At 42.3% G+C, this 24,415-nt stretch overlaps 1 protein-coding gene across 1 annotated transcript in view; it reads left to right on the top strand.

Annotated features, from left to right (window-relative positions):
• Window positions 1–24,415, top strand: part of ROBO2 (roundabout guidance receptor 2) — a 606,994-nt gene that overhangs the window by 67,636 nt on the left and 514,943 nt on the right. Inside the window, exon 2 of the mRNA XM_066622392.1 lies at window positions 1,469–1,795. Within this exon, the coding sequence (XP_066478489.1) occupies window positions 1,469–1,795 (327 nt within the window). The remainder of the gene's footprint in view (window positions 1–1,468; window positions 1,796–24,415) is intronic.

Raw genomic sequence — 24,415 nt, 5'->3', positions numbered from 1 at the left:
TTAAGAAAATGATGAAAGGAGGAGCTATATGTAGAGAAATACCATTCACAGAATCATTGACTATTTATCGATATTAACACGTGACAAGGATTTAGTTTTCCAAGTCCAAGCTTTAAAGATTTTTAGGGATGACGTATGTCTCACTTTTCTTGGACTTGTTCCAGGAAGTTCATGTAAGTCAACTAATACCTGCTTGATTGTGGAATGTGGATTGTGGAATGTGGATTGTGGAATGTTATAATAGGAGACAACATGGCATTCACTTGAATTCAAAGTTGAATGTTTCTAGTTATTTCATATTCGACTTCTCTAATTTTTAAACATTCCTTTATTGTAATGACTCTGAGCTTTTGAGATTGGGTAAACAATTTAAAAATATACATGTTGTGACTGTTACCTCTGCATCCTGTGGTAGGGGGACACACATAGGTGCCTCCTCAAGGGTAAGGGAATATTTGTTCCCTTATGTTGGGGCTGCATTGGGACTGCATCGGTGCTGAATAGAGTTGGGCCCTTCCACAGAAGTGTAATCTGCTGTTGGAATCATAAGACAGGCCAACACACATTTTGTTTCTTTAAACGTTACACCAATTCCTGGGTATATTTGGGGTGCCAATTCCCAAAATGGCATCTTGTTTTGCCCTATCATGTCTAGTTTTGGAGACACGGCATAGCCTCTTTACTGAATTGTTCAAGCAGCTTCCTCATGAGGAAGCCTACACCATGGCTTCCTCATGAGGAAGCTGCTTGAACAATTCACTAAAGAGGCTATACTCCAAAACTAGATGTGTTAGGGCAAAACAGATGCCATTTTGGGAATTGGCACTCCAAATTCATATCAAACCACCATAAAGTTTGGGAAAAACTTTTCTGACCCTCAATTTTGTAGGGAGCTATGTAATTGGAGCTCTAAGAAAAGAACAGGGGCATAGAATTTGGTACAATGAACTGGGTCTCAAGTGCAAGATGTTACTTTGCTAATCGTTTGATATTAGTGGTACAGATGTTGCTGTTATGGAACTTCTGAAAGCTAATTTTAAATTAGTTCCACGTCTAATTTGTATTGTTGATGAAGTGGGAGATTATTGCTTTACAGGAAGCAAAGACTAAGAATTGCTAGCAAGTATGGGGGTAGAACATTCACTGATGTGTATAACCAACATTCAGAGCATCCATTTGTATCTTAGGTTTTTCTGTACCCAATATGCACTGTGTTATATCTCAGACTGTGTTAATTATCTCAGGCTAATATTATTGCCTGACCCAGTCTGTTACAACTGCAAACAGCTATGTGAACTTTTCAGTATGTATGTAATAGATGGAGAGTAACTTTTTTGGATGAGGACCCTAAAATATCCCTTGAAAGCAGCTGTTTTAATTTCTGCGTTGTAGAACAGTATAATTTAGACATGAGAACTAGTGAGTTTAAAACTTGCTGATGATTTTCATCTTTCTCTGTTGTCACTAGGATCACGTCTTCGCCAGGAAGACTTCCCACCTCGAATTGTAGAGCATCCATCTGATGTGATTGTTTCTAAAGGAGAGCCAACAACTTTGAACTGTAAGGCTGAAGGACGACCAACTCCCACTATTGAGTGGTACAAAGATGGAGAGCGGGTGGAGACTGACAAAGATGATCCCCGCTCGCACCGTATGCTGCTTCCTAGCGGATCTTTATTTTTTTTACGCATTGTACATGGACGCAGGAGTAAACCGGATGAAGGAAGTTATGTGTGTGTTGCGAGGAACTATCTGGGGGAAGCTGTGAGTCGTAATGCTTCTTTGGAAGTGGCACGTAAGTAAGCTCTCCTTTATCCAACCTTCATACAGAAGAAAGTGAAGTGACTTTGATATACATATGTAGATGTATGTTAGACATTGTATATAGCTAAAATCTATGGAAATGCTTAAAAGAAAGTTTACTTATCATTCTGTCTTCTGATGCACATCTATTCTGTGAAATCACTATATATAATGCTCTTTTTGTAGTAAGATACTTATTCTGAGCTGCATGTCATTTTGATTGACACTAGCATGGAAGAAGCCTAACCTTTCATTCAAGTAGAATTTCTTTTTGAAATTACAGCTCAAGTTGCTGTTGAATCAGTCTATTTCAAGGTTGCCCATGAAAATATCATAGCTTCAAAACACTCATACCATGAACTCAATATAGATATCATTAATTATGGGAGTGGTCTCTGTCAAGACACAAAGGATGACTTTGTTTTTTTTAACACTAAGGGCATCACAAATGTTTGCATTAGGGAACAACCAGTTAAAAGAGCAAGTCAACTCCGAACTATTTTATTCATGCACTGTTATAAGCAAATAACACACACACACACACACAGCAAAATCCTACTCAGAAGTTAGTCCCATTCAGTTTGATGGGGTTTACTTCTAGGTATGTATATACAGAATTGTAGTAATGTTGTGATTTCACTTTTATCTATTAATTGGAGTGTAGGGGCCCACCCATGGAGGGGCTTGGAGCAGGCTTGTTCCACCCCCAGGGAGGCCTCAGATTGGCTGGAGGGGAAGGGGTTCCAGTACCCTTGTCCTCCTCCTTAGCAGAGCTGCCACACCTGGCTTGGGAGCAGGAGCTGTTCACCTCACAGCGCCCTGCTTCACACTGCCTGCCTCTCATCCCTGGCTTCCCTGTCTTATGGAGTAAGCCCGTCCCCTTTTTGGCCCCTCCCCTTACTCCAGGTGGAGCAGAAAAGGCCTTTCCTGTTCCTGGCTTGTTTCCTTCTGTGTTCCTTGTTTGCCTGCCAGCCCCCTCTGTCTGGTTGGGGTGAGCCAACCTTCTTTGTCCCCCTCAAGGGCAGGGAAGCCTCCCTACCCTGGGCTTGGGGTGCCTGCTCCAGGGTAAGTCGGGGGTCAGGGCATCTGGGAGGGGCCCCGACAGGAGCAAAGAACCTTTCCTGCAAGTGGAATGCTGCTTGCATTCATTGAAAGGCACTTCTGTTGACAAAAGTGTTATTCTGGATGCCACCCTATGTGTATATAGGATCTGTTCTCGGAGCCCTTGCTGATATAGAAAATCACAGATAATCAAATCAAATTTTCTGCCCCTTTCTCCCTCTGAAGGGGACCAGAGCTGCATTTTGGTCCCCTCTGGGGGGCTTTCTGAAGCCCACAGAGGCAGTGCGCGTTTGCCCACTGTCTCTGCAGGCTTCAGAATGACCCGAGGGAAACTGGAAGTGACATTTTTCACCATATGAGGCATTCTGAGACCCAAGAAAGCCCCTAGCGATGCTCTGGTCCCCTTCGGAGTCCTCCACTTCAGTACTCTTCAGAGGGCTCAGGTGGAACCGAGTCTGGCTCTATGTGGGTCTGGGGGACCTGCATTGAGTCAGATCCTTGGATGAAAAATCCGCAGATAAACAAGCTCCACCTGTAATTCAGTTATGCCAAGTCTGTTAAAACTGATTGTAAGAGAACAATTAAGCATATGCTTAAACTTCTCTCATTGAAACATTTGAACAATGAAGTTAAATTTGGTTAGTGCAGAATATATCTTTGTACATATGAACCGTGAATGTGATTAGTTTGAAAAATATTTGGAATATTAGTGCAGGTATTCATAATATTCATGTTATTAGGTGATTTTTTTTTAAAGCAAAATCTGTATTTTGCTTGAATATTGAACCAAAATTCAGTGTTAAATTTGTTCTGGCTGACTTTGGTAATATTTGTGTTCGGTATTTTACTTGTTTTTGAAGCTTTGAAAGAGGACTGATATCAAGTTTGCTTTTATTACTGTGACACTTGAGATATGAAGTACAGACAAAATGTGCATGTTACTTTGCTGATCTAGATAAGGAGAAAACTTGTATTTTGGCACTTTGGTGTCAACAAATGTGTGAATTCTGTTTGCACCTTTTTATGTTTTGTCTTAAATTTGCAAGATTCATATGAAGCATATTTTCTTGAAGTTTGCTTTTCCATACAGAGATTTTGCATGCTTCATTAATATTTTAAATAACCGTAAAACATATTTTAATTGTTCTGCTTTATTAATACAAGCAGTGGACATTGGAATAATGCTAAAAATACAAACACAATAAAAATATAAATAACTGATTATTAAATACAGAAAATAAACACCAGCAGATTAGTATAATTATATATATTCATTCATATATTTTTCTCAGTTTTGAATAACGGTCATCAAATATTTGCCCAAAATCTTTGCAGTCAAATTGCTTTCGTTTGAAAACAGGCAACAAACATAAGCATTGAGAGATACGTAGCTAGCTATATGGGTCAATTAATTATGTTGGTCAATATAGACGTTACAGAAAAGGAACTTGTTTTGTTTTCTTTTGATCTATGAAGATGTAGTCTATTGGAAAAGGGCATTCTTCTAACAATGCTGAAACTGTATTTTAATTTTATGGGGTATGTTTGTCACAGTTTGTACTGAAATTAACTGGGTACTTTGTAAGCTGCCCTGAGTGCTCATCTTTGGCTTCGTGTTAGACTGTAAATATAACAACAAAATAGCCACAATTAGTACTAGTATTTGCAAGATGGTTACTAACTAGAAGAGGGGTGTCAAACATGGCCCAGTGGCCAAATATGGCCCCTGGAAGCAATTTCTCACTCCCGTTATAAGTGGGTTCTCTGAGTGTGATAATTGGGCTCTCTCATATCTTGAAAATATGGACAAGATTTGCACATTTCCTCCTCTGTCATTTGCAGTTAATGAGTTTCTAGGTGAGAATGAAGTGCTTGTTTCTGACCATTGTCTGCTGAAGGATGCCACTTTCTGCTTATTGATGTCACTTCCAGCCTTCAGCAGGCACCTTGAATGCTAACTTCAGCACTCTGTAGGAAACAAGTTTGACACTTCTGAACTAGACAAATTGTAGTAATCTCTCAGATTCAGTTTCTGAAGTAGTTATTCTTCTTGGTACAGGCAGTCGTCAGTCCTATTTACTTTCTGTTGTGGGAGTGGGAAAATACATAGATAAATAAGTGAATATGCAGACTCTAGCAAAAGTTAGCTGAGAGTTTGATAAGCAAAGCACAGCATGCATTTGGATGCAAATCTAATGTACTGAGCCATACTGTAAAGAAACTAAATATCCCCTTGTCAAAGTTCATATCTGAATGTTTTTAGAATTAAAAAAGGAATTCTAGCCACAGCAGTGGCCCTGTTTTAGTGCTTCTGTTATGAGTTATAGCTGTATTGGTTCTCTTTCCAGTTTGTTGTATGCATCTAATTTACATTCACATTCCTAAAAAAAAGACTTTCTGAGACACTCCATATGGTTTCTGTGGATATCTGAGCCAGAGGCAGAAAAGTGGAAAATTTCGCAAAGATAGTGAGGTTCTGCAAATCCTTAGGATTTGCTTTGTGGAGGCTTCTCATGGCATTTGCCACCGTGAAGTAACTTGCCTGGAATAGAATGTAGAATCTTCTCCATTGACTATAGATGTTTTTTGACATTTATGTTGGTGTGGAGAAAATTTCTGATCTGTGTGGCAAAAAATATCTGTCTGGTTGTCTGGGGTAATGAATAGACTTGACTCTTTCTTGCTGAATCTGCTACCACTTCCCTTTAGCATCATCGGTAGAACCACTCTGACCACTCTCTAAAAATAAGTGAGAAGCAGAAGGTAGTCACCAGGACTTCTGCCCCCTTACCTTACATCTTCCTTGTGCAGGTTCTTTAAACAAATCAGGAAGTGCGGAATGTATTGGGAGTGCAGCCAGTGCATTCAAAGCCACATTAAGTCTGTGTAGCATGCAAGAAATCTGCATCACCCAAGTTGGGAGAAGCAATGCCTATGGAAATGTGTTCTTAAAGGGGCTAAAACAATATTATGGTTTTAGTTAAACATTGAACAAATTCATAGTTCTTTTGCTCTCGAAGATCTTCCTTGCCAGTTCCTTATTTTGCTGTCTAAGAAAATATAGATATATTCTCTCTAGTATGTTTTTAAAAAAAAGTTTTGTACACCAAAGTATTGGACCTGATCAATTAGTGGTTTTTAACTGATGGTATGCTTCATTACTTTGAATATCACTGATCGCTCCTCCAGTGACTGCTGTGAGGTTCTGGTTACAATATGTTTTTAACCACTGCTGCTGGTGACAGGTCATGCATGAGCCAAAAAGTCAGATGATGATTTAAAAAAACCCAAAAAAGATGGGGGACACACCTGGGTTTCACTGCGAGCAGTTCTTCTGTTAAAAGGCAGGGTCATGGGACATGAAATCTAAGATTGAAACTTCTAAGATAGTTTTTGAAATGGTATTGTGCCCCTGTTACTAGATTATCTTACTGTTTTTATAGCTTTGAAGTTTCATAGTCTGAATTCTTTTAACGGAAGGCACAAACTCATTGGAATTCAAGTGAAAGCTTTCTGGGCTTTTTGAATTAAGAGACCCTTTGTCATTCCCTAAAGCCAAAACAGGGATATGTTTATGTTAGATGCTGTGTTAAGATTGATGAAACGGAATTAAAAGCTGTTACATTTTGCATAGAATAAGGGTGAGAGAACTTTATAGTTATATTGTAAAGTTATATTTATAACTTTATAAAGTTATATTGACTTTAGGTAAATAGGAAACCTACAGCGAGAACTTAAGCAATTCAAGATTCATCCTGGCTATCTGTGCTGGGAGAAAGCACATCCCATTCTAACTTTCATCTGGATTTGTGTAGAGATGAATGTTGCTTAGTGACTTTGTGATTCATATGCGATGATCCATCCTTGATTCCATGCTTCTCAACCCAAAGTCTCCAGAGGGAGGAGAGCTCTGCACCCCTCACATCCAGTGGCTTTTCTGAGCCCCGCAGAGGCCACACATGTCTGCCCATGTCCACCTGCGGCCTCTGCAAGGCTCAGAATGCCTGCTTCGGCCCAAAAACCACAACTTCCGGTTTGCTTCCAGAAACCAGAAGTGACATTTTTATGCCTAATAAGGCATTCTGAGGCCCAGGGAAGCCCCTGGAGGGCTTCAACGGGTGATGTAGTTTAACAACAGCATCACTTAACAATGGGGATCAGAGAATGCATCCTCATTGTTAAGCGACGCTCACCTGTAATACCAAGAGTTGCAACCCAGGACTTCCTGCAAGATCTCGGTATGATGTGTGAATGTCACTAGCACCTTTCATGTGTTTCTGGAATCATATGAAGCTATTCTGCATGAGTGAGAGTTGAGCAACCGCTTCCTCTGCAATATAGCAAGGAATGCAGGACCATAGCATTGGCACATTTTGTTGCACTTGCTGCACAAATCCAATATAATTGGCATATATTAGATCAGTAATTTATCAAAACTTCCCCAACAGATATGTAGATTTGTATTGGAGCACAATCTGTTTTAGTCCCAAACTATTCAAAAGGGATGGTAGCTCAGTCACCTGTAACTTTGTTGATTAGTGTGGCATCCTACTCCATTACTTGAGGGAGGAGGGGTTTCGCTGCCCAGCTCTGGATGATGGTGTAGCTCCATCTCAGCCACAGATGTCATCACTGGTGCTGCAGAGCCAGCTGCAGCTGGAGAGACTGGATCTGATTAGGAGGGTCATGCTGGTTAGGAAGGGTGGGGTCAAGGAAGATGGAGAGCTCTAACTACAGGGAATAGGCATTGGGCTGTGGTTTTCAAACTCTCCAGGAGTTTGAAAAGCGCAGTAAGTGCTTGTAGGGGAGGGGAGGGAGGCAGCGAGGGTGGGGGGAAGGCAGCGATGCGATCCCCAGGATCCCGTTGCTCAGGGGGCTTCAGGGACTGGGATGTACTCACCAGTCCCTGCAGCAGCCGTCCTGAGGTGCTTCGAGCCCTGCGCAAGCGTGTGCAGGGCTCCCCAGCCTGCAGAAAACAAAAGTGGAGCAATTGCGCTCCACTTCTGCAAAACCGGAAGTGGAGCATGATCACTCCATTTCTTTTTTTGCATGCTGGTGAACCCTGAAGACGCTTGCGCAGGGCTCCCCACACCCTGGGAAGGCTGCTGCAGGGACTGGTGAGTACATCCTAGTCCAGTGTTGGCGAACCTATGGCACGCGTGCCAGACCCGGCACGCAGCGCAGGCTCTGTCGGCACACAGCGCTGAGCCAGGCAGCCTGGGGAGGGGTGCTGAAGCTGCGTGTCCTTTTAAAGGAAACGGAGGCTTTTTCCGAGCCCCGTGTGTTGGGAGGGCGGGCTGCTTCCCTCCGCCCCGTGCGCTCACTGCCCTCCTCCCCCTTCACCCCCACCTGCCCTGCATTTGCTTCCGTTTTCAATTTTGCCAGTTCTGCAAGCTTGGATTGGAGTTGGCTCCTTGCGTGTCTACTCAGAAGTAAGCCCCATTACAGTGGATGAGGCTTACCCCCAGGAAAGAGTGCCTGGGATTGGAGTCTGCTCCTCTTCCCCCTTCACCCCCACCTACAGCCTCAGAGCCCAATCCTACTGTAGGATTGCATGTCTACTCAGAAGTAAGTTCACTGTAGTCAGTGGGGCTTACTCCCAGAAAAGTGAGGGAAGGATTGCAGCCCTAGTCAAAGGGGGGGGGGTGCTCGTAGTTTAAGAGCCCAAGCCCATGCATGTCTTGTATTGGCAACCTTCAGTCTCGAAAGACTATGGTATCGCGCTCTGAAAGGTGGTTCTGGCACAGCGTCTAGTGTGGCTGAAAAGGCCAATCCGGGAGTGACAATCCCTTCCACACCAGGAGCAAGTGCAGTCTGTCCCTGGTCTGTCTCCCTGGCTATGGGCCTTCCTTCTTTGCCTCTTAGCCTCAGACTGTTGGCAAAGTGTCTCTTCAAACTGGGAAAGGCCATGCTGCACAGCCTGCCTCCAAGCGGGCCGCTCAGAGGCCAGGGTTTCCCACTTGTTGAGGTCCATCCCTAAGGCCTTCAGATCCCTCTTGCAGATGTCCTTGTATCGCAGCTGTGGTCTACCTGTAGGGCGCTTTCCTTGCACGAGTTCTCCATAGAGGAGATCCTTTGGGATCCGGCCATCATCCATTCTCACGACATGACCAAGCCAACGCAGGCGTCTCTGTTTCAGCAGTGAATACATGCTAGGGATTCCAGCACGTTCCAGGACTGTGTTGTTTGGAACTTTGTCCTGCCAGGTGATGCCGAGGATGCGTCGGAGGCAGCGCATGTGGAAAGCGCTCAGTTTCCTCTCCTGTTGTGGGCGAAGAGTCCATGACTCGCTGCAGTACAGAAGTGTACTCAGGACGCAAGCTCTGTAGACCTGGATCTTGGTATGTTCCGTCAGCTTCTTGTTGAACCAGACTCTCTTTGTGAGTCTGGAAAACGTGGTAGCTGCTTTACCGATGCGCCTGTTTAGCTCGGCATCGAGAGAATGAGTGTCGGAGATCGTTGAGCCAAGGTACACAAAGTCATGGACAACCTCCAGTTCATGCTCAGAGATTGTAATGCAGGGAGGTGAGTCCACATCCTGAACCATGACCTGTGTTTTCTTCAGGCTGATTGTCAGTCCAAAATCTTGGCAGGCCTTGCTAAAACGATCCATGAGCTGCTGGAGATCTTTGGCAGAGTGGGTAGTGACAGCTGCATCGTCGGCAAAGAGGAAGTCACGCAGACATTTCAGCTGGACTTTGGATTTTGCTCTCAGTCTGGAGAGGTTGAAGAGCTTTCCGTCTGATCTGGTCCGGAGATAGATGCCTTCTGTTGCAGTTCCAAAGGCCTGCTTCAGCAGGACAGCGAAGAAAATCCCAAACAAGGTTGGTGCAAGAACACAGCCCTGCTTCACTCCGCTTCGGATGTCAAAAGGGTCTGATGTGGAGCCATCGAAGACAACAGTGCCCTTCATGTCCTTGTGGAAGGATCTGATGATGCTGAGGAGCCTGGGTGGACATCCAATCTTGGGGAGAATCTTGAAGAGGCCGTCTCTGCTGACCAGGTCGAAAGCCTTTGTGAGATCTATGAAGGCTATAAAGAGTGGCTGTCGTTGTTCCCTGCATTTCTCCTGCAGTTGTCTAAGGGAGAATACCATATCAGTGGTGGACCTGTTGGCTCGGAATCCACACTGCGATTCTGGATAGACGCTCTCTGCAAGTACCTGGAGCCTCTTTAGTACAACCCGGGCAAACAGCTTTCCTACAACGCTAAGGAGAGAGATGCCGCGGTAGTCTACTCAGACTACCTATCTGGGATGCATGTCTACTCAGAAGGAAATCCCACATTAGAGTCATTGGGGCTTGCTCCCAGGAAAGTGTGGCTTGGATTGCAGCCTGAGAGCCCACTTTTATGCATGACTATAAGCCAGTAAGCCCCCTGTAAGCCCACTGACTATAATGGGGCTTACTTCTGAGTAGACAGACCCTGAGAGTCCAATCCTACCCAACCTTCCAGCACCAGTGCATCCCAAGGTGATGGACCAAATGTTCCCATACTGCTCATACTGCCAATGTTCCCATACTGATTGTTGACGTCTCTTAGCCACTACACTACACTTGCTAAGGTTCATTAAGGAGGCTTCTGTGACTGCCCCCCCCACCACAGGAAGCAGTGCATACTTCATTGGCACAGCAGCAGCAGCACTGGAAAATTGGATAGGATTGGGCCCCAAGTCTGTAGTTGTCCTCATTCCACCCCCACCTCTCTTTCACTTGGGCGTGAATCTGGTGCAGGCTTTCTCAGAAGTAAGCCTTTTTTCAATGTAAACTGAATTCTGAGTAAAGTGTCACAGGATCACTCTGCACATTCCCTATTCAGTTGTGCCTGCTGCCCTATTCCTTTGCTGTTGTATTTATACAGGGGGTGGTAATAAGTATTAATAAGTATTTATGCAGCACTTCAAAAATGCTGCCCTGGCATTGTCTTGTCCATACCTGTAGTAACTCTCAGGTAGGTCAGCATTATTATCTTCCTGTTGCAGATAGTTGACGTCTCTTAGCCACTACACTACACTTGCTAAGGTTCATTTCTCCCTAGTGAGTGGAAATGCCCTTCTTATTCAGTGTAACTTTGGTAACTTCCTTATGTTTAACCTTGTCTAATTGGATCCTGGGCAATCCAGTCATCTTTTAAAGTAGGGGAGAGCAACTGTGTACCCTCTTTACCTGCATGAAACACTTGAGAAGATAGAAGGGATGACAAAGGACAGCACAGTTAGTTCTGAAAATGAAATCCTTAAAGTGTGGAATTCTCTGCCAAATAATTTTAAGTCAATGAAAGCACTTGGGATTGCTTTGTTTGGATCATCTTATGCTTGTGAGCAACTGTTTTCAGTTTTGAATGATATCAAATCTGACACCAGAAACAGACTAACAGAAGACCTGAGTGGTGCTGCATATGTTGCTTACAAACTTACAAAGTATGATCCAAGGTTAGACAAATTATCAGCACGCATACAACAGCAAAAATCACATTAATGGTTCAAAAGCAGGCCAAATGCAAACTTTGGCCTTTCAGTAAAAAGTTGTATCATTGAAAGCTCTGTTATTGTGTTTTTCTTTAAAGACAAAAGATGTTAATGTATGAGTTATTTTTTTCTAAACTAAAACCTCAGTATTCAGGTTAAATTGCCATGTTGGCACTTCGCAATACATAAGTGGGTTTTGGGTTGAAGTTTGGGCACTCGGTCTCTAAAAGGTTCGCCATCACTGTCCTAGTCCCTGTAGCCCCGTTAGCGACGCGATCCTGGGGATCGCGTTGCTGCCTTCCCCCCTGCCCCCGACCCTTAAGGGGGCAGAGGCCAGGACCCTCAGTCTGGGGCAGAGGTGTCCAAAGTTTTTGGCAGGAGGGCCGCATTATCCCTCTGACACTGTGTCGGGGCCCGGGGAAAAAAGAATTAATTTACATTTAAAATTTGAACAAATTTACATAAGTTTACATAAATGAATATATTAAAGATGAACTTATATGAACTTATATAAAAGGCCTTGCACAAAGCAAGGCTGGCCTTTCCTTTGCTGCCGCTACTGCATCACAGATGTGAAACAACTAGCAGTTGAGGGAGCCCTCATCCCACAGCTCACACAAGAGGTCAAACAGTCACCCTCGCGCTGAGAGCAGTTGCGTCGGGCCATTGTGTGCTCCAACAAACCTCCAGAGGGCCAGAGTCTCATTGGAGACTGGGGGCTCCCTGAGGGCCGCATTGAGAGGCCTTGAGGGCTGCAAGTGGCCCCAGGGCCGGGGTTTGGGCACCCCTGGTCTGGGGTGTCGGGACTACCTGAATTCCACTTTCAGTCTGAATACCACTGTCATAGGGGAATGTGAGATTAGGCATAGGGAATTGGGCTTAGGGGAATGCTAGGGGGGAAAGCATCTTGGACAAGATCAGAGAGGAGAAATTTGATAGCTGATAGTAGGTGATAGGCTGAGGGAAAAGGTGACTGGGAAGGCAGAGAAAGGCCCCGGGGAACAAAAGGTGACAACCAAGGGGAAGGCCAAACAGTGAAGGAAAGAAGGAAGAGATGGATGAGCACTGTGGGGAGAATGGGAAAGGCAGAGGTGGAGCACAGAGGGGATGATGGGGAGGGAAGACAAGGTGAATTAACATATGGGAGGCGATGGTGGGAAGAAGGAACAAGAGATCAGAGAAGGCACTGAGCAGAGGAGGCCAGAGAAATGCCCCACTAAGTCCCTAGGCATGTCGTACCTGACCGTAAATGAGGCTATCCTTCCTCCTTGGGATGAGGTAGAAGGGGCAACTATGCTTATTATCATCCAATTTTCCTCAACAGCCCTCCACTCCTAACCTTCCCTCACCCTTTAAACAAGTTTTTCTCAGCATCAGCTTGAGTTGTTTATTTGCATTTCAATTAGAGAACTGAAAAACCAGTCATAATTTTATTTTTAATTTTTTTTCAAAGTATGTTTGTAGCACTAGCTTGTTTCTTATATTACAATATTCTGTGAGGCTCAGTAGCTATCTTGGTGTTGTCAGCTCAGAAGTAAGCCCCATTGGATTCAGTTGGGCTTACTCCCAGGTAAGGGTGTCTAGGATTGCAGCCTTATTAAACTTAATAACTTTGGAACAGGTACCTCAGGCTCAGTGGATAAGAGCCTTGGGTTTCAGCGGAACTCAGTGCTACTCTGGAAGAAAATAAGTTTTTTGTTTTTCCCCCCACAACACTTTGAAAAGTAGGCACCCAGGGTCTATCCTGTCAAGACTTTGCTCTGAAAAATGATTTCCCACTTCCTGTGACAACTTCCCTTAAGATATTTTACCACATGGCATTGGAGGGAAGCTGGGGGAAAATCTGTGGTAGTGTCCTTGAAGTCTTGCAAGGTTTATGCTGTCTTCCTCTCCTTTTATTGTATTTAGTGAGTGGTGCTTAGTTTTCGTATTCAAACTATTTTTGGGGGAAACATTTTGTATAGCTTTTTAAAGTAATCTTCACACTTCTAAATAGGTCATGAAGTACTCAGTGCTGTGAATTAAAGTGTTCAGTGATAGATCAAGTGTTCTTGAGAACTTATTTTCTTTTACCTTTATCTTTTATTTATTACTTAAAGCTGACTTTCAGTTAAAAGGAATAAAATAATTACTTTTAAACTTAAAATATTGCTTATTATGGTAATTTATAGTACTGACATTAATAAGTTATTAATCTTAGGCCCAAATCCTAACCAACTTTCCAGCACTGCCATAGCTGTGCTGATGGGAAGTGTGCAGCATCGTGCAGTTGGGTGTCACTCACAGAAGCCTCTTCAAAGTAAGGGAATGTTTGTTTCCTGCATTGCCCTTATATCAGTGCTGGAAAGTGAGTTAGGATTGCACCCTTAATGTTTTTAAAACAGTTTGAATTGTCTTTGATGGGTAGATGTGTTTGAAAACAGTTGTTTGTTTTACTCAGAAGTAAGAAGTAAATGTTCAGTAAGTCTTGGGCTGTAATCCTGTTTTACCAGAAACAAAAACCTCTACTGATAGGATTAGGAACTTTGATACAAGAGCACCTATTGTCAATCAAAAATACACCTGCACCTGCTGATGTCCAATGGAAATGCTGATGAGGCATTCTGAAGTAGCTACACAAGACAGGATTTCAGTTTCAAGCACTAGGTCCTCACTTGGAAGAAACAGGGAGAACTTGCAGGTCCTAGCGCTGGCTGAGGCTGCCTCCGATCCAGGCAAAATTGGTGGCAGCCTCCTGAGATAGCAGCTATAGCCCCAGGTGTTAAATATGAGACAGCAGCTTGATCTATTGACCACTGTAAGAGGGGCTCTGGCCTAAATGAAAATTCATGAAAAATTGATGAAGTCCCCAGATTATTTTTTCTCTTCCTTTTTCAATGCTATGCCAGTGTAGTGAGGACAGATTAAATGAGGTGTTGAATGCTTTAGTGGCAAGAAGGTTGTGGTTCAAAGGTCAGAAGTCATGAAGAAACTGATTATTTTCCTTCTACCCTTTCTTGTGCAACAAAATACAAGTCCCTTATTAGCTGGCTTTTACTTTGATTGGGGGAGGGGTATATATTAAAATAAAAGCACCACTACATAGCATTTAGTCATTCCAGAGGAAAGAAGAATGTTGCTATTACAAAAGAGTAGATATATTCCAGTTCTTAATTCAGTTAGCAAACTAGAGGAGACAGGGGGTTCTCTAGCTGAAGGGTGAATTCAGCTAAACCTATATTTAGCAATATAACCCTACCATCTTTTAGGGTTCCTGTTTGAACCGATTTCATTTAAAGGGAAAAAAATTATAGTATTATTTATAGGTCATAGATTGCTGAAAGAACAGGCTCTGGACTACTCTTCAAACATAATGATCCTGTATGTTTGTCTGATTGAGAAAACCAAAAGTAAATTAATGCTTTAATTCAAGACAATTAGAGATTGTACTACTAGGCTGAATTGAACAAGAATGTTGCCCTAAAATGTGGCCAAATCACTTCACACAGTATATCCTGTCTTGTTCTATGTCACTGATTAAAATTATAAAGATTATTCTTTTTAAAAAAAGATACCATTAGACTGACTAGTCACCTTCTAATATTTAATTTGATCAAAGGTATATAAAACACACACATTTTTTGAAGCCACCAAAATTCACATGGTAAAATCAAGTAAATAAATTGAATGTACCTCAGAATGAGGAGTTCTTGATACTGTGTAGATGCAAAGTTTTACATATCCGTTAAAAATAGAACTAAACATAGAAAGAGGGAGTAGTAGTGGAGTAGAGTAGGTGTGTATCCAGGTTAATGAGTTCTGTACATACAGAAATGTTTTAAGGTTTGGAGGAGTATGATAGTTAATCGCAAGCATGGGGTAGGATGCATTTAGAAATACATCCATAAAATATTTTTCGTGAATTTTTTGTTGTATACCCATCATATTCTTTAATTTGCTGATGAGAATGCTGGTGCCACTTCCTGAATCATAACTCTATGGATTGCCTTTTAGTATATCATTGCAACCATGGTTTAAAAGGCCAGTCTGTCTCATTTCAGAACTGCTATCTGCCCTTGATGTCTATACAGAACTGGTATCTGCACTCATCCATGAGGCGACCTGATGCAGCTGTCATCATTGGCAGATCGCAGTGGGGCAAGGGAATGAGGACTGCCCTTCAGTCAGTCTCCCTCTGATCACCACATTTGCAAGCTGCATAGATCTGCTTTCCGTTCAAGGGAACAGGAAGCAGACCATCTACCAGTGGCATAGCTAATGATCATGTAGCCTGGTGCTAATCTCAAAATGATGCCTCCAGAAGTGATGTCGAAACCAGATTGATGTCGCGCCCAGATTTTTTAAAAAGTGAAAATTGGTGGAAAACCTGCCTCCTCCCCCTAGCAGCTCATCACCCGCATGCTCTACGCCCTCCCTCCATCCAGTAGCATAGTTAACGCATCTATCTGCTACGTGGGGTCAAAGAAGATTTTGTAGATTTCCTCCACAGCAAAATAAAATTTAATTAATAAATAAAAAGCTTGCCCCTTAGTGGTTAGAGAAGCAATTTTAAATCTTTTTCATCTTACGGCATACTCAAAAGGCGCTAAAATTGTCAAGGCACACCATCAGTTTTTTGACCATTGACAAGGCACACCATGCTGCTGGTAGGGGGCTCAAATCCCCCAGTTGCCCCACTAATAAATGACCCTCTCCAAAGTCCTGCGGCATATCTGAAGACTGTCCACGTTACACCAGTGTGCCATGGCACAGTGGTTGAAAATCACTGATTAGAGACACTGTGCTGGTGTGAAGAGGGATGGTTATTCTCTCCCTGCTAAATATAAGAGAAGCACCACTTGAAAAGGTGCCTCTTTACGCAGTTACCAAGGCCCCTACTATTAAAACTAAAACTACTGTGGAATTTTGAGACTTTTTTCTGAGATTGTACTGTGTGAATAGCTATCATTGTAATTGATTAGAACTACTGAATGAACAGTTGCCCCTTTCTTACATGTTAGAAGCCATATGACTCTTTTCAAATATTATCTCTTTCTAGTGAATGAATATACTAATAATAATAATATAAAATTTAGAAGCCCAGTATTGTTGCTGTGACTCTTGCCTTGAGCCCAGGAAGCTTCATATAACGCAGAATGTTTCCTGTACACAATTCTTCAGCAGAAATGTGTAAGTTACCAGGCAGATAGTCTGCACTAGAGGGACAAGCCTGTGATTGTTGTGCTGCTTTGAAAACATGCAAAATCAGACTTCAGTATTTTAATGATGATTGGACTTGGTATTTTATCATCCCACTGAACTGTTACTAAATTAGCTTTTTTCAAACTGTAGTTGACAAGAGGGGACACATGCAAATCCTGAAAGTATGATTCTTTTTACACTTCAGTGGGTAAGCTGAACCAGTAGAAATGACCACAGACCCCAGTGGTTTCTGAAGCATATCAAGCAGTTCATTGATTTATGGAGGATAGCAAGGCACGTGTGATTATGGAGCAAATAAAGACACTAAATAAAGTGAAATTGGAAAGCAGCCAACACAGACTCATTAAAATAATAATGTAAATAAGCCAACATGATATAGCAGAAGCAAATCACACTGTTTTGCAAAAGCCCACCTAAATTCCTGCTGTTTTGCACTTAAAACCAAAGCCCATTAGATTACTTTCAGGCTGCAGTTGCAAACTTGTCTCTCAGAAAACAAAGCCCACTGAATACAATGAGATTTGTCCCTAAAGGATTTTACCAGGGGAGCTGCAGAATCCTCACAAAAAGCCCGCTGCACTATACAATGTATAGGATTGTATCCCCAATGGGGAGCTGCAACCAAGGGTCAAAGGAGTCACCAAATGAAAAAGTTTGGGAACCACTGCTGTACAGGACCTCATTAAATTGTTCACTAATTTAACTATATAGCCATCTCCATTAAGTTAGGGGAAAATAATCAAGTTCATAGACTTGCTTGGTGTAGATGGTGAAAATGAAGGAAGAACTTTTAGAAAAAAAATATTAATCTGCAAAAATAATTCCAAAATGAAAGTTAGTCCATAAACTTAATGATAAAAATACAATAGTTTCTATAGGAAAAGATAAACTGGTTAGAGCAAAAGCAAATAAAATAAAAAATCTTTGAATAGAACAAATCCATAAAGGACTTAATAAAGGAAAAAAATAGAAAGTGATTCCATAGACTCAGGGCGCAATCCTAACCCCTTATGTCAGTGCTTTCCAGCACTGACAAAAGGGCAGTGCAGCTCTGAGGTAAGGGAACAAAAATTCCCTTACTTTGAGGAGGTTTCCATGAGTGCCCCTCAACTGCAGGATGCAGCACATATCCCATTGGCACCATTATGCCAGTGCTGGGAAGCACTAAGGAGTTAGGTTTGCGCCCTCAGAGGGACAGGTTTAGTGCCATGTGTAAACAAGATGCAAAGAATTGGAGAAAAAGAAAAAATATGCACCCTTTTTCCTGCTGTAAATATTTTATCATTCAGATTCTCTTAACTCAACTTCACGTCTTGTTCCATTTTAGTGTGTGTGTGTGTGTGTGTGTGTGTTCACCCAATATTCAGGATCCAAAAATTCCTTATGTGTTTTTGTGTAGACCAGTTATAGTACATGGCTGATTTTGAACACTATTTGCCCTTAATGAAGTCTCTATGTATTCAGTATCATTTTAAAATGTGCAGACATGTACACTATGTTGCCTAGTCTGTGAATTTGAACCACTGTTGCTTAATTTAGTGATACCAGTAATGCAGTTTCCTAGTGCTCTTGTTGTTCAAGAAGAAACCACTGTTTGTTTTCCTATTAAGCAGCTTTACCTGTGGCAACTAAAGCTTTCTTAATGAGAGTGAGGGGTGTGGGGAAATACCTCTAAACCATCCAACTTGAGTAGGCCTCTGGTTCAGTCTTCTGGAAACCAGCTCACCTTTAAGGTATTAACAGCACAATCCTTTACCTCCCACTGCTGATGCAGGTACACCTAAAAGGCTTTCTCTGCATTGGGGGGGGGGCAGATAGGAAGGCGTGGGAGAGATAAGGGAAAATATTTTCCTTTACCTTTCCCGTAAGCCCCTCGACTGGCAATGTGTCTCCTTGAATCTGTTCTAGCACTTTAGCTGGCACAACTCCCAAGGAGAGAAAGGGAGTATACCAGCTGATTACAGAGGGGATAGCATCTGGTGCAAGTCGCTCGTGCTGGGTGCTACTATCCCCCACCTCCATCAGGCCCTCTCCCCTCCCCCATTCTGTCCTGGTTCTGCCTCCCTTGTTGACCTGCCTGGTTGTTGCTGGCAGGGCAGTAGCATGCACTGCTGCATACTATCAGTAGGTCATTTGTGATGGCCGTAAATCATGTTCAGCCGTTGAAATGTTAGTTCTAACTTCATCCCACTTGCATAGAATTGGGCCATAATACAGCCAGGGTCTTTTTAGGAGACCCAGAAACAGAGTAACAGACCCATCAGCGTCAAAGTACTTTGACACAGTCATGTCTTGTTCAGGCATGGCTATGGAAGCCACCTGGGGGCAGCTAAAGTGGTTTGCATAATGTCAGCAGCATCTCTGTAGCAGCAGGGACACAAGTTCTAGGGATCATCAAGGGCAGGATAATATCTCCAGATAGTATAGCAGAATAACTGTGATAATAGATGAGAGATTAAAACATAATTGTTCTAGATATCGTGTTCGGTGGGATGTTTTCCTCATGAAGAAGAAAGAGTTTGCAAAAGGGTGTGCAGTTATGAGAATAGCTAGGTAGAAGGAAAGAATATGAACCCTGGGACATAGTAAATGAGTTTGAGGATGATGTGGGACAAGTATTCTAACTTGCGCCATAAACAACAGGCCTGTGTATGTCTGTGTATTTTAAGGATATGTTTTGCTACGCCTTTGGACTTCATGAAATATATTCTGTTAATACTTGAGATCTCTGACTGTTCCAAAATACTGGGGAGAGGAGAGAGAGGAGGGAAAAAAACAGCTAGTTAGTTGTCTTGTTATGATCTATTTTTAACATTGACATTCCATGCAGAAAAAGGAGGGCAAGATGTTATTTTAAAACTTGCTTACAAAACAGTTCATCTCATCAGGTGGTGTTAATCTCTCGTGTATCAAAAGTGTTCTATAACTTCTGCACATGTCATCTGAAAGAACTAAAAGCTTGGCATATAACTAAAAGCTGTGTACCATATATATCTTTCATTTAATAGTAATTGCCTTCCGTTATGTGTAGGCTAAGAATATAAGGAAAATCCTACTGGATATCGCCAAAGGCAATAGGTAGTCCAGCATCTTATTACCCACAATTGTTCACTAGTTGTTTCTAGGAAACCAACAAGCAGGAGAGAAAGGCATAAAGGTGGTCCTCATCTGTTGGGTTTCCATTCCAGAACCCGCTGTTTATAGCCAAAACTGCGGATATGGGCGAATGCCCATCCCCACAGCCTGGTCCTTCCAGAGAGTTTCTAAGCTCAGCAGAGGCTGAGGACTGAGCTCGGCAGCTGAAGACACATGACTTCCAGTTTCATGAAGAAACTGGAACTGATGTTTTTAATGCTTTATAAGGCATTGGGAGACCTGGGAAGCCTCCCCCACAGACCCAATTCACGGATGCGGGATCCATGGATATAGGGGCTCCTGTACCTCCATCCCACCATTGTTTCTCTGCAACCTGTATTGTATTGCTTCTGTTGCTGCCACTGAACCTGGTGGTAGTGCATAGTTTCCATGGGTAACTATATGGGTAGGCTATCCTCCATGAATTTGTGCAATCCTCTTTTAAAACTGTATAAGCCAGTGATCATGAATACTATTGACTGGTTGGTTTTGTTTGTCTCTTTTTCTTGTACTCTTTGAGCGCTCAATATTTTTCTAATTTTAGTCAGCTGAGAAATAGCATAGCTGGTCAAGACAGCACACCACTTAATTTTAATATATTTGCATTTCCAGCTCTGTTCCATCTGTCTAGAAACTTTTAATAGATGCTTGGATATTAATTAAAATGCTAGGTATTGTTGGCATATGCTTTCCAACATACACAATTTATGATGTCATAGAAATAAAAGAAATCATTTATAATCCCACCATGCTATTCACTTAACCCCACATGATGTAAATATTAACAAAGCACATTGAACTCCTACTTAACAGAAATTATTGGTGTAAAGTTTGTAAATTTTAAACATTAATGGGCTTTACTATTACTGTGTTTAGAAAAAATAGAATTTCATAACAAATCTTGGGAGATTAAAGCATTATTTTTTATTATGGCAGTCATTTCATAATATTTGAGGTAATAACTATCTGATGCTTGTTCAGAACGAAATGAAGCAATGTATTTAGTTCAGTAACTATCAAGAAGATATCTGATTCCATTCCTGCTACCATTATTTCCATAGATGTACAGTCAGTTCTCGTTATCTGCTAGGGTTAGGTTTCTGGAAACCCTAATGGATAGCAAATTTGCAGAAAATGAACCATTGATTCTTTGTGGGATCACTGATCCTTTGTGGGAAACATTGTGGGATCAACAGAGTTAGGTACAAGGGTTACGGGGGGGGGGAAGGGGTACTATCAAAAGAATCCAGCAGAGACCCTCAGGAAACCAGCAGAGTGCAGCAGGAAGTGCCAAAATATCTCTGAATGCTACAGAGACCTTTCAGAGGCTGCAGGGACCTTCAGAATTGCACCTGCAACCAGAACAGACCCCTCAAAAATGACGAACAGAAGCTTCTGTTGCAGCTTTCGCAAGGCGAAGAAGGGGATGCAGCCTTCGCAAGGTGCGTCCTCCAGAGCATGGCTCTATAAGCTTACGGCAGCTCCCACCCTTGAGGAGCACTGCTTGGGCACATCCCATTTGTAAGGACTAAGATGGACATGGAGATCCCACTGGAGAACGGGGAGATTTGTAGTTACTGTGAATCCCCCTTCTCAGTGGTCTCCATGTCCGGATTACTCCGCCCGTCCTCACAGCCGTAAAAAACAAAACACAAAAAAAGAGGAGAAACAGACATGCCGAATACCAGAATGGTAAGTTAGGGGGACACAGTACAGCACAGTGTAGCAGTGGACCTGGGGAAGGGCCCCAGGCCACCTGGGCCCATTCTGCACTCATCCCTCGAGCCAACACGCAATGCAACACGTGACACCAGACGACTGTCACTACAGTGCATCTGGATGGAGACGAGACATCTGGTGTCAGGGGCGGGGCTTTTCAAGCTTGGACAGTCTAGGGAGTCCAGGCAGTCCCTCCCCTTAGGGTGACCAAAAGACTCTGGCCTGCCTACCTGAGAGGGAGGAGCTATCCACTTGTAAGGACTAATCCGGACATGGAAACCACTGAGAAGGGGTATTCACGATAAGTACAAATCTCCCCGTTTCCAAGTCAGTGGCCTCAGACTCAAGTCAGTGCTGGAGTCATTGATATGCCTGATTTGAGTGTACAAACGTCAGGAAAAAGCACTTGTGCAACTTGGATTTGAGTTCCCATCCCTGGAAAGGAGTGTGAGTGTGATACAATGCTACAGTGCTTTTTTTTGTTATTTAAAACAAGGGTTAATAGGGGTACAAAAAGAGGACAGCATAGTCACCAGCATTTAACTTTTTTTCCCAATGTAAAGAAGAGAGATGTTGGACTTTCTAGTCCAGAGTGTAGTCTAGTCCAGTCCAGTCTAGTCTAGAGTTTCTAGACTTTCTGTCTGGACCAGCCATTTTCAACCACTGTGCCATGGCACACCGGTGTGCTGTGAGTGATCCACAGGTGTGCCACAGGAATTTGGGGGAAGGCCATTTATTAATAGGGCCAATGGGAGATGTGAGCCCCCACTGGCAGCATGGTGTGCCTTGTCAGTTGTCAAAAATATGGTGGTGTGCCTTGACCTTTTTAGTGTCTTGTCAGTGTGCTGTGAGACGAAAAAGGTTGAAAATCACTGGTCTGAACTATTCTGGGTTTAAAGGGCAAAGCAAGCAGTAAAACTACTGTTATGGCAGTGGGCAGATAACAGAAGCCAGGAAGTGAGGAGGTAGAGAGTTCCTGGTACATGAAAAGCAGAACAGCTTTGAGAGAGCCCAGAAACTGTTGTGTCCACTTGTGAACCGTTGGGAGAAGAGTGTGTTCTTTAGTTAAGCTAGTAACTTTCAGGCTTCTGTTAAGATTAGTCTACTGAACTGGATTTCACAAGAACATTGGAATGGTTAATAGGAACATGAATTACAGTTGATAAAGAAACAGTTAAAGCCTTTTCAGGTGGTAGCATCAAACTACTGCCTGTTTTAGTTATAGGTGCCATGTATATGCAGGAATACTATAGCTCAAAATGAATGGGAGCCTGTGGATCTCTGTATTCACAGATGCAATGCAATGCAAGTCCCAAAAATGAACTCAAATTATACTGTAGAGTTTTTGCAATTTTCATTTTTATCAGTTAGGTGCATGTCGTGCCACAATATTTAAAATTTGCATATCTTCTCTTTATGAAAGCTATGAAAGGAGTAACAGTTTTAAAATGCATAACCTTAATCACATTACAGTATGTGTACATTTTTGCAGTGTGTTACTGTTGCATTATTACTGTTAGTGTGTTAGATTAGTGGTTCCCAAACTATGGGTCAGGACCCACCAGTGGGTTGCGAGCACATTTTTGGTGCATCCTGAAAGGGTTATAAACATAAAAAAACCTCTCTTTGCAAGTACCCTTGCAGAAGAAAATCATTAACTGGCATGCTAACCTGTGGTATAGGCTAATCTTCATACCCCTGAATTAAAATGTCACATTTTCTTATTTTCTCTAGTAATTGACATACTGTAGATTTTGTGTAAACACAGTTACAGCCTTTTCTCTGGTCTGGAAGTTCCTAACTGCACATCTTGCTGTCCAGTTCAGCTTTCTGGATGTCATGTAATGACTGTAAAGGTCTGAGAACAGTCCTTGAACTCTGTTTCTAAGTAGAGTCTAGCAAACGTCTACACACATGTACCGTAAGGTCTCTGTTAGCCTCAGGAGCAGAGGACCTTGAAATAAGATTTTTCTTTCTAGTTCTCCCTTTTTTTAGTGGGTCACAATAGATTATTTTAAAAAGTGGGTCCTGGTGCTAAAAGGTTTGGGAAGCACTGTGTTAGAGGTTTTCTTAGTGTATACTGAAGTTTGTGTGTGTGTGTAAGTAATATATGTAATGGTTGCCTTTGCCATATACAGATTATTGTCTATTTACTGCATATAGTGGTAATGTGTATTATCAATCTGTATAATTTTATTGGGTGGTGGACTATCTACAGTTTACATCAGATGTGCTACATATTTTTATCTATGTTATAAACAATATTTGTTTGAGAAAAGAGGTTGGATAGGTCATAAAAAATTGTTACCTTATTAAAATTAGTCATAGTTCCTGAATTCATGTTTTTCTGATTCAGTGAGCTTTTCTGTCAGCTAATGGATTGTCCCTTGGCATGTGTCAACAATGTTTGCTATAAGACAGTCTGTCTCAAAAATAAGACAACATCTTGGGGAAGGCTAAGGGCAAGCTCAGCATATGCCCTTATTTCAATATATGTGGTATCAACCGAAGGATTAAAAAAAAATCAGTGCATATGTCAGCCATTCTTTCATCACCTATCCTAAAGTCTTCAGTTGAGATGACCTCTGAAGTGTCTGGTATGGTGAGTGATGTAGTTAATGAGATCCAGTGACACTGTGACCCCAACCCCTTGTGGCCTTAGCTCTCCTCATCCATCTTCTTAGCCCCACAGGCTGCAAAGCACTGTGTGGAAACAGGATTAAACAAGTGTGAATAAACAAGTTCAAGAGCTTTCTGTCATGGCTGCCAACACAGGACCGTGGTAAAGTGACACATCAATATTTCAGATTGTTGCTATGATTCTGTAGTGAAATAACCACTTTCTTGTTACTTTCATCAAAATTGGCTTCAGAAATATATGGCATGTTCTTGTGGTAACTGTAGAACTTGATCTGTTTTTTTTTAATTAATGTAGCTACTGTCGTAGTTCCCTGAGTAATGGGTGACACATCATTCAAGGCATTATCCAGGTGCAGAGGGCATGCATCTTCTAGGAACATTATTTGG

This window comes from Tiliqua scincoides, chromosome 3, assembly GCF_035046505.1.
Source record: "Tiliqua scincoides isolate rTilSci1 chromosome 3, rTilSci1.hap2, whole genome shotgun sequence".
In the NCBI taxonomy this organism is placed as follows: Eukaryota; Metazoa; Chordata; class Lepidosauria; order Squamata; family Scincidae; genus Tiliqua; species Tiliqua scincoides.
The sequence above is the reverse complement of the archived record's forward strand: the minus strand, read 5'-3'. Positions and strand labels throughout refer to the sequence as shown.